This window comes from Pundamilia nyererei, unplaced genomic scaffold, assembly GCF_000239375.1.
Source record: "Pundamilia nyererei isolate P.nyererei 1_Seehausen unplaced genomic scaffold, PunNye1.0 scaffold00003, whole genome shotgun sequence".
Lineage (NCBI taxonomy): Eukaryota > Metazoa > Chordata > Actinopteri > Cichliformes > Cichlidae > Pundamilia > Pundamilia nyererei.
In genome coordinates, this window is record NW_005187404.1 from 9,592,124 (window position 1) to 9,603,178 (window position 11,055).

Here is an 11,055-nt window from a genome sequence, read left to right on the forward strand (position 1 = left end):
AGAAAAAGTAGAATTGGGCTGAAAGATCTATCGCTTTATCACCTGTTCAGGGTGTAAATCGTGTTTTTAAAAGTAACTAAGTAACTAAGTAATTAATTCCTTTTGAAAATAAGTAATCAGTAAAGTAACGGGATTTCTTTTTTGGGGAAGTAATCAGTAATTAGTTACTGATTACTTTTTTCAAGTGACTTAACCAACACTGTCCATGTATGTGCATGGAAGGACAGACAAAAGTGGTCCTGAAAACACATTTGATTTCTGTTTTTTCCTCCTTCTTCACAGCTACATGATAAGAGCAGATCAAAGATATTCTGAGGTGCTTGTGTGGAGGTTCATCTTCCAGCTAATCTGCAGAGTACAGTTGTGTGTGATTTTGGGGGAGTGTCTCCTTGTCTGTCATATAAATAGTCTGCTGCTTTGTTAGAGTTGGTCTCTCTTCCAGTTTGCCAGTCTCAGGTTCTGCACCAATTAGTATTGATCTTTTACAGGAAAACACTATTACACATCAACAAAAATGGAGGCCATCAAGAAGAAAATGCTTATGCTGAAGTTGGACAAGGAAAATGCGCTGGATCAGGCGGAACAGGCTGAAACGGACAGAAAAGCAGCTGAAGACAGAAGCAAGCAGGTAGGTCACACAGGTGCAAATCACATGAAGCGGACTCATCAGTCTGGTGGTTTATATGAGCTTAGTATGTGGTGTAGTTGAGCATCTTGTACCAATGAATGAATGAAAATAGGAAAGATGACTTTTTGAGACTTCCAGAGACCCAGTTATCTTTTATCTGTGGTTTTGGTGGATGGTAGTCAAACAAGGACCTGAGTCTGCTGCTGAGGAAAGTCTGTCCAAAAATGTACATTAAAATCGAACCCTGTGTTTCTTGTCCCACGCTATCAGCATGAAGACGAGCTTATACAAATGCAAAAGAAGCTGAAAGCAACAGAAGATGAGCTTGATAAATACTCCGAGGCCTTAAAGGATGCTCAGGAGAAGCTTGAAGTTGCTGATAAGAAAGCTGCTGATGTGAGTAAAACTAATTCACAGTGGTGTGTTTGGTGCATTTCATAATACCACATTATTGATTACTGACCAACCTTTACATTCTGAAAATACAAAAGAAAATATGTCTCTTCCACAAAGCAAACAGATTAGCAGGGTGCTGATGTGGATGTGACTCTTTGGGAGATTTTTTCCCCTATTTTATGACTGGGAAGGCCAAGAAACTGTAATTCATGATACAGTGCTCTGTCAGTGGTGGCATTGTGTCTCACACAGCATGAACTGATGGCCAGTGTAAACCAAGCCAGTTTGAGTTCCTGTTTCAGCCTTGCATTCCATTCTCATCATGCTTACGTCTCACAGCTGTTGGGGGATTCAGAGCCCTTTTTAACTCTGATGTCAACCACCCAACCTTGGCAGTGAGATTAACAATTGTTCAAGTCCATTTTAGGTACCCATGCCTCCCAGATCACAGTAACTGACGGCCTTTATTTAATGGATGTAGCCTAATTTAGGCTCATTCACTGTGGCTCTCACAGCACAATAAGAACTAGACTATCATAAACCAGTGGGCTATTGCACTCACCTTTCTCCACCTGTTTTACTTTCATCCTTCAGCTCGTGCTACAATGTTTAGTTCTCAAAGGTGTCCATCCAAATGGTTCTCTTTCACACACTGACTTCGAGAATTTAAACTAGCGTCAGATTCACAGGACAGGCTCTCTGTCAGACATCGCTGAAGTGAAATACAAATGCAGGCCATAAGAGGCTGAAAGGAGAGGGGAACAAATGGAAAACAAACAGATGATATGACAAAAGTACTTTTTATACACACACTGAGGGGTGGTTAGAAATGAGACACCACTGAGGAAAGTCAGACACGGATTAAACTACAGAAAAGAGGGTGGGGCAGATAATCATACACAAGGAAAGACAAGACAGGAGTAGAAGGTCAGACACGAGGAAAGTAATGTTCAAAGGGAGGAAGAGGAATTAACCAAAAACCCATAAATAACACAGAAACTGACTAAATATAAACAGAGACAGAAGAGGAAACGGGGAGATTTCGTCTGAGAGAAGCGATAGTTATTTCTATTTCTCCATATTTTTCTTTGTTTATTTGTTTTATCTTATCCTTACAAATAAGTGTTCAAAACCTCTTTTGGACAGATGTCCAATGTTATGATCAGAAAGTCATTGGTGCCCACAGGTGCACACAAGTGGTGAGGCGGTGGAGTCCTTTTGTTTAATGGCTGACCCCATTAAATCCAGTCGAACCAGTCGAACCAGTCGAGCCAGTCGAACCAGTCGAACCAGTCGAGCCAGCCGAACCAGTCGAGCCAGTCGAGCCAGTCGAGCCATTACTTACAGAAACTCAGTCCACTAATTTAGCTTTTAGGTACAGTCCATATGTTTTTGGACAGTGGCACACTTTTTGTAATTTTGCCTCTATGCAGCACCACACTGGATTTTAAATCAAACAATCAAAGCCATTTTCAAAAACCCTTTCTTCAAAAGATATGGCAGTTACATCGGATGAGAATCGTGCAAAAACATAGATATATTTATACAAATATTTAAAATATTCCAGGAAAAAGGGAATTTATCTGTCCAAAGGATAGTACTAATGTCTTTAAAGACAATATCACTATTAATCATTCTTTAGCTCTCATTTTCCAGAGTGTTGATTATGGACACGATTTACCAAAATAAATCTCTTTTGCTATCCATCAGTAGTCCTTCAAATAAACCATAGCTTAAAGATTTTAGTTTGCTGTCAATGATAAAACCTGCTGTTCTGTAGCAGGCTAACAATAAATGTTCAAAGGTTCCACCTTCACCGTGGTTCAGCAGAGGACCTTTTCTTATGGTAATTTAATCTTTCTATATTCTCTTGATTCATAATTATCACCATGACCTCATCAGCACAAGCCATGGCTGCCATTCTGTATGAATCACAGATATTATTACAGACCACTGGACACGCTCAGCCTGAGGATCTGTCTCGTTTTGCTGCGCGGCACTGACCAGCGACTCGATCTTCCAGGTGATCCAACGACGAGGGAGGCTGGGAGGATTGGTTCACTCTCTTTGGGGGGAGAGAGCATCTGCGTTGGTGCTCCACGAGTCTGGGAGGTAGAAGTTTGTATAGTTAAACTGGGCAACCAGAAAAAGACCACCTGGCTTGGAGTGAGTTTGATCATTTCTTGTGGTCATCCAAACAACAAAAGGATGTTCAGCTTCCTCTGCAAGTGCCTCCATTCTTCCAGCGCCAGCTTCACCACCAGCAGTTCTCACCTCCCCATGTTGTAATTGTGCTTTGTGGGTGACAGCTGATGAGCAAAGAAAGCCAAGGGGTGCATTTTATCAGCAGCCCTCTGGGACAACACTGCAACTACCCCAGAATCCAAAGTGTCAACCTCCTCAATGAACTAGAGTGTGTTGAGCAAGAATAAGCGCAGAGGCGAGCAGATGCTCCAGATGGTCGAAGGTTTCCCAGGCTGAGACATTCCACTAGAAAGGCGTCTTAAGAAAAGTCAGACTTTGCTATTGTTCCCGATAAACCAGCGATAGAAGTTGGAAAAACCTAAAAAGTAGACACTGTAGATCAGGGCTGCCCAATCCCAGTCCTCAAGAGCAACTATCCTGCAGCTTTTAGATGCATCCCTACTCCAACACAGCTGAATCAAATGGTTTGATTACCTCTTCAGCATGCCATCATGTTTGGCAAAGGCCTGATAACAAGCCATTCATTTGATTCGGGTGTGTGGGAACAAGGATGCATCTAAAAGCTGCAGGACAGTAGCTCTCGAGGACCGGGATTGGGCACCCCTGCTGTAGATGTTTCCTGGATATGGGAACTACCACTACCTGCACTTTCACCATGAATTTGCTGCATTCAACTATCTTTTGGAGCAAAATGTCCTGATTTGAAGTGAGGCCACAAAGAACTCACTCACGTTCTCCCCACTGTTGTCATTGGATGGTGATTGCATCCTGGTGCAAATCAGTGTCTGTTGAGCCCATTGTGGTCAGATTGTTGTGTCATAAAACCAGCAGAAAGATGGGCCCACTCACAGATCACTGAGAAAACATCATGACTCAGTGTTTCTGTGTTTCTCAGTTCTGGTATTGTTTGGCTTCCTTGTTCTTCCCACTTTAATCATTTTGTATTTCCAGTTCTGAATTGTTTGTTCCCTTTCGTGTCCTGGTTGTCTTGGTCTCGTCTGTGTTCTCCCCAGCCTGTCATGTCAGTCGCCCTCTCCATCTTCTCAGTCGGTCTCCCCTGTCCCAGTGTTTGTATATCTTAGTCTGTGTCTTAGTATGTTTCCTGTTTTATTTTGGCAGTCTCTCATCCTGTGCTCAGTGTGTTCAGTTTTGCTTCCTCCCTTCCTGTTAGTCTGATTATTTCCTGCTGTGTTCCCTCCTGTTTCCCATCCTCTCATTATCCTGTGTGTATTTAAGGCCTCAGTCTCCCTCTGCTCACTGGTGTGTTGTCCACTGGCTGTGTTTCTCAATGCTCCATGTTCTCCTCACTACTCGTTCCACAGAGATAAAGCTGCTTCTTCCAGTTTACCCTCTTCGTGTTTGAGTCCTGTAACTGGGTCCCACTCTTGACAGACATAGCTAAGCATTTTGCAATCTGGCGCCATCTGTTACAGCTGAAATTTCTTAGGTATCAAAAAGCAGAAATGAGGTTTTCTTGGCAGTCGTCATTTTTGCAAAACCAAAAGAACTCAAAAGTACACAATACTGTACACAACAGTACTCCAGTGCATAATGCATCTGTGCGTGAACAAGTCAGTTAGGCAGAAAATAGCAATTCATGATGGAAACTGCCTTCAAGCCCTTGAGCTCTGCAGGAAATGTGGTTTTATCGAGGTGGATTTTTTGGTAGCAAGACAGAAAAGACAGAATTGCTGTTAATGTTGTTCAAATGTGAATCGTAATTCTGGTCTTCGTGTGCTGCTGGTTCAGTAAATTTTGTCGTTGCACGATGAAACTGGCAGCTGTGGAATCTGTGAGAGCTGTGCTTTCAGCAGAGACACTGTTTGTGTACTTGCCATCTTGTGAACGGGGAAATCTGTATGTTGTGTTTACATCTTTTCACTTATACCTGCTCTTTAATTGGTTAAAGAGTTATTCTAGCTGTTTTATTTTGCCCTTTCAATGCTTGTAAACCTTGGTATATTTTAGAAATGGGTCTAATTCCTGAAATAGATTTTTATGCCATTAGGAAAACATTCAGAACACCCGACACAGATCTTTCTGTTAAATATACTTTCAATCTTATGTTTATTTGTAAAAATCTACAGAAGTCTTTATTTGTCAGTCCCTTTTCTTTCAAATCTTCAAAACCTTTTTAATTGGTCCCATTAAGTAAATCAAAATATTTAACCAAACCCATATCTTTCCCTTTCTTAAATCAAGTATCCGTTATATTTGGGATAAATCCAGGGTTGTGTGAGTCTATAGGGCTCCTGGTCTGGTTCTGTCTGACCACATTAAACGAAGTCCTAGGACATGTTTGTATGCAGGGACTGGATTCATTAAGGTGCGTGGAGAGGCTTCTATCACCTATTATTGCCTGCAGACCAGGTTACATATGTCCACTAGATTGCCAGTTGTGCATAAGATGTATTTCACCTGTGTGCACCTTCCTCCACCTTAACATGCCACCCTGTGTTCCTTCCTCTTCTTGAAACATGCATTGACCAGTCATTTCCATCCTTTGCTGAAATCACTTCCTCATCACCCGTGTTCCCATGTCTGTTAAAGTTGACACCAGTTACCACTCATTACCACTATATTCAACTTTTCTGACTGTGCAGCACACGCATTAACATTCACCTATTTGATGTACAGCTTTGAACTAATGCTCCGGTCTGACAGACGCTTCACCTGAACAGAACTATTCGTATACACTTCCTTCAAAATGACCCATAATCGAGTTCTCTCTCTAGAACAGTTTGAATCCACCTCCAATGCTACTGGCCTCATCACTTCGACCTGGTCTCTTGTACACACAATATGTCTGTTTTCCTTCTCTTCATAATATCTCCCTTCATGAGCCGTAGTCCATACGGACTCCTTACTCTTTTCCACGTTCCTGCATTTCTGTCTTTCTCGATGCCTCCTAACTCACCTTCCCTGCTGAGTCTTCCTTTGTCTTCGGCCAACAGTGGCACCCTGTTTTCGCCCTAACACCCCAACCATTTCTGCAGCATTCCAGCAATCAGGTATGTATCATAGAGAGGCCAGACCAGAGCCACTCCTCAGTAAAAGTAAGTTGGAGTTTTCCAAAAGGCACCTGAAGCACTCTCGCACGATGAGAAACAAAATCCCCTGCTCTGATGAAACAAACACTTAGCTCTTTGGCCTGAATGCCAAGCATGATGTCTGGAGGAAATCAGGCACCGCTCATCACCTGGCCAATGCCATCTCTACAGTGAAGCGTGATGGTGGCAACCGGCTCCAAACTACTCTGGGCCTCGAAGGTCCTAAGCACACAGTCCAGATAACAAAGGAGTCACTTTATGATTACTCTGTCCTTATGTGACCTATAGAGCCAAGACTTGATTTAAGACCTGTTAAATCTAATATTTGTAAATATGTTTAAAAAGAAAATTTCAAGCAAATGGAATAATGGTGTAATAAGACAAAATGTGGAAAAAGAGAGAATACATGCACTGTATCACGATAAGCTTCTGGCTGAGTACATCATCCTAACTCACTGAAAACCAAAAAGGTTATTTGAAGAGATTCTTTGGAAAAGCTTTGTCCACATCCACATTATATTATCCACTTCTTTGGAATAACATGCAATACGCTTCTATCAGGAAATGCTGCTTTTACTGTGTTAGACATGTGCAGACTGTTTTTCTAATTAATCTGCTCCTTGTATTCTCAGGCAGAGGCAGAAGTGGCTTCCCTCAACAGACGTATCCAGCTCGTAGAGGAGGAGCTGGACCGCGCTCAGGAGAGGCTGGCAACAGCTCTGCAGAAACTGGAAGAAGCTGAGAAGGCTGCAGATGAGAGCGAGAGGTGACTCTGCTGTGACCTCTATTGTTCTTCTGCGATGAGTATCACAAGTCAAGCGTTATAGGAACAGCTTGAATGTCAGTGACCACACTTTTCCCGTTGGATGGTTCATGAACATACTGTGCTAGAACCACTCAAAAAAGACCTGGGACTGAAAATGTATCTTAATATATCAGTAAGAAACTCCATAGATGTTGAATAGCTACTGAGTATTTGAGCTTAGTGCAGCCATGGAAGCAGATGGAAATTTAAACTGCAAGCGAGATCTTTGTACTGGCTGATCAGACTTTATACAAAACAGGCGCCAGGAACTAAACAGGAACCCTAAACTGGGGGTACACTAGAAACCAGGAACACTTGGAGGTCATCAGACCCATGACTGGAACATAAGAGACACTGACAGAGTGTATACATAAGAGAAGTGGAGATGCATAGAAACACAGCTGGAGCAAACTAGACAAACGTTAGAGGGGAAACAAAACTGAACACAATGCACATGAGACAAGGAGTGAGAGAGCAAGGGACATGACGGGCTGGGGGGAACACAGACGAGACCAAGACAACGAGGACACGAAATGGAACAAGTAACTAGAAATGCAAATGACTCAACTAGCTACATACACGTGACTACAATGAAACTACATAACAAACTTAGAAATAGCGACCAAACTAACAACCTTGACGAGTCCAACAGAAAACAGGGGTCCTTACAATTGGACAATCTGTGTAACCTCTGTAAGGCCAAGCTATCGCCTCATGCTACTGGTACTCACACCAACACCAGCCAAATGCAAAACTAAAAAGTACCAAAAAAAACATTCAGAAAAGATGAGGAGGGGAAAGAGTCAGTGGCCTCCACCTGTTAAACCTGCTTCTCTGGTGCACTTGTTAGTTTTATTAAGACCAAAGCAGCTCAAACAATCCCCTTTGCTACTTAACAGATCAGGTCAATATCTGAAAGTTTCATTGAGTTGGTGCTATACTCATTTTTTAAATTGTGTATTATTGCACAGTCTATTATTAGCTTCCTCCCAGTCATATGTAAGGCAGCAGCATCTAAACAGAGGTTATTAACACCACGTTCTTATATTTAGCTGACAGATTTTCAAAATGAACTGTTCTATGCATCAAATCCTATCTGCCCCACAGAAAACACTGTGTAGCTATGGTGACAGGTCACTGTGTGGCAGCACCATGACCTAAGTGAGGCTCTTGATTACATATTTGATCACCACACTGGTGAGGAGGAGAGAGGCCAGGAAACTGACAGTGAGGATGGATCAGAAGCTGAAGATGGCACGGAATATAATCCAGATAAAGAGGAATGATGATGACGATGATGGCCATCGAATCCTGCTTTGAACTGTTCCTGATTAATTAAACATGATTTACATGTTGTTATGGGCGATTCGCTTTGACAGCCACAATACTATTCAGGGTCATCATCAGCAAGACAAACTGGCAGTGATTAGAGGTTTGTGACGAGTGCGTGGAATAGCAGCCACTCATCACTCATGTCCAAGTCCAAACATCACAGTGTCTGGTCACCGGTAGGGGACGCTGCCCTTTCAAAAAGTATATGCCAATCAAGCAGTCTAAACATGGCATAAAGATATGTCAGAAGTGCAGTTTTGGGATAATTTCCTAGCCACACAAATAAAACATTCCTGTCCACTTTTGGCCAGGACCACAACAGGTGTTGCTTTATGTGACTATAAAAGATTTGAAATGGTTTAAAAACAAATGTTCTTAACGTTGTAACTTATCCAAAGTAGCCTGTGATAAACAGTAGACTGTTTCATCTGATCATTTCTTACAGTCAAACTAATCCAGATGTTTTTTCAGATTAATGAGACTTAGAAAGGCTGTCATGCTCACAAGAACGTGAGCTGATTACAAAAATCTAACACAACATACAGTGATAATACATCTATTATTATAGTTTCTATATCTGATCGAGAACACAGAATTGTTTTATATGAAATGAACGAAGCGTGAGGGTTAAAAATGTTTAGCAGTGTATTTGTATTGTCAGAAAGTAAGGATGGTTTGTCTGCACAGAGGCATGAAGGTGATTGAGAACAGAGCTCTGAAAGATGAAGAGAAGATGGAGCTCCAGGAGATTCAGCTGAAGGAAGCTAAACACATCGCTGAGGAGGCTGACCGCAAATACGAGGAGGCGAGTGTTTTTGTTCTTGTCTGTTGCAGTCCGCTGCAGTGATGCACTTTCTTTAGGAACCAAAGAAATTTGAAAGGAGCTGGTAACTGTATCTACCTCTGTGTTGTTATTACAATAATACTGAAAAATAGCAAATCCATGGTGCAGGACCTTAAACTCTCACACTTTCTCCTCAGGTTGCTCGTAAACTGGTGATTGTAGAAGGAGAGTTAGAGCGTACAGAGGAGAGGGCAGAGCTGGCTGAGGCGTGAGTACATATACCGTGTTACCTGCCTCATGTTTGGGGTTTTTTGAAGGACAGAAGCAATTATTTCCTAGGAGCACTGCTTCAAGTGTTTACAGGGGTTTTTTTACATGTCATGGCAAACATTTAAACTGTGAGTTTTCTGCACCAACCTGTTTTTGTCTTCTAAAAACTCTAAAAGTAAATGTGCTGAGCTGGAGGATGAACTGAAGAATGTCACCAATAACCTAAAGTCCCTGGAGGCCAGGGCTGAGAAGGTAAGGAAAGGCCAGAGACACTGAGAGTAAACATATATTTTCAAAACGTGACTTTTTACATATAACAATAAAGAAGCTGACACAGTACACTCGGGAGGTTTAGACTCAAACCAAGTATCTCCTTGCCCCGCTGTGACACTTCACCATCCTGCAGACCTCACCCTCTGAATAATCTTCTCCTTCCACACAGTACTCGCAAAAGGAGGACAAGTATGAGGAAGAAATTAAGATCCTAACTGACAAACTGAAAGAGGTGAGCAAGAAAGAAAAATGACCTGTAGATATTCTAAATGCTGGATTTATTAATCATTTTATTTGTCTATTTAAAATATTTTCTACATTTAAATGAGCGCTGGGCTCTAAATGTTTTGATGCTTTGAGAGGTCAACATACTGCTGCATTTCTGTTACTTCTTCAACTTCGTTGTCTGATCAAAAGTTGTTGCTTTAACAGGCCGAGACGCGAGCTGAGTTTGCTGAGAGATCTGTGGCCAAGCTGGAGAAGACAATTGATGATCTGGAAGGTAAAACACTCATTTCTCAACAAAGTTCACCCTTTAATTACCGTATTTTTCAGACCATAAGGTGCACCAGATTATAAGATGCACTAAGCGAAACAAAACAGTCAAATAAGTCACACTTTACTCAACTCATTCTTCTTGCTTCCTCCACTTCTGTACCATTGATTCATTAATGTTGAATTCTCTGGCAGCTGCTCTGTCCCCATGTTGTTGCAGTATATTAATGACTAACCTCGTATTGTGGATGGATTATCTCAGTTGTTCTCCTGACTGAAGTTTGGTCCGTTTACAGCATCCTGCCATGCGATTGCATTTGTCTCTAACTATCAGGAACCTTAACGTTATCCAGTGGAAAAAAGTTAGCGTTCATCCTCCAGCTTCACTGTGTTTGTTATGCTAACATAACATAGCTGTGTCGCTAGCGACACGTAGCACATCATTATATACAGTAGCAGCTAGCCCAACTTCAGTAACCCTGCAAACGTCACTGCTGTTTAGTTTGCTGTCTTCATTTATGTTGGAAGTGATAGCAGAGCTGTACGTTTGAATATTTTCAGAAATCTCTCAGTCAGAACATGCTATGGTCATGTCCAAATTCATGGGCTGCATCCTCCTGAGGACCCGGCCTTCGTGGTCTACGTGGGCCGGGTCCTCAGAAGGTCGGGTAGGCCGGAAGTAAACGGCTGTGGAATTGGACGGTCCAGCCTTCTGATCAGCGTCACCGCTGTCTCTGTGGAGTTTAATAAACTCGTCCGTCTGCTCCTTGCTATCTAAAATATATCAGGACACTGGCGTAAATTCTCGACTGTCTCA

At 42.1% G+C, this 11,055-nt stretch overlaps 1 protein-coding gene across 1 annotated transcript in view; it reads left to right on the forward strand.

Annotated features, from left to right (window-relative positions):
- The first annotated feature begins 417 nt into the window (after positions 1-417).
- Positions 418-11,055, forward strand: part of LOC102211715 (tropomyosin alpha-3 chain-like) — a 43,589-nt gene continuing 32,951 nt past the window's right edge. The window contains exons 1-8 of the mRNA XM_013910480.1: positions 418-628; positions 899-1,024; positions 6,912-7,045; positions 9,104-9,221; positions 9,398-9,468; positions 9,647-9,722; positions 9,913-9,975; positions 10,176-10,269. Of these exons, the coding sequence (XP_013765934.1) occupies positions 515-628; positions 899-1,024; positions 6,912-7,045; positions 9,104-9,221; positions 9,398-9,468; positions 9,647-9,722; positions 9,913-9,975; positions 10,176-10,269 (796 nt within the window). The 5' untranslated portion in view covers positions 418-514. The remainder of the gene's footprint in view (positions 629-898; positions 1,025-6,911; positions 7,046-9,103; positions 9,222-9,397; positions 9,469-9,646; positions 9,723-9,912; positions 9,976-10,175; positions 10,270-11,055) is intronic.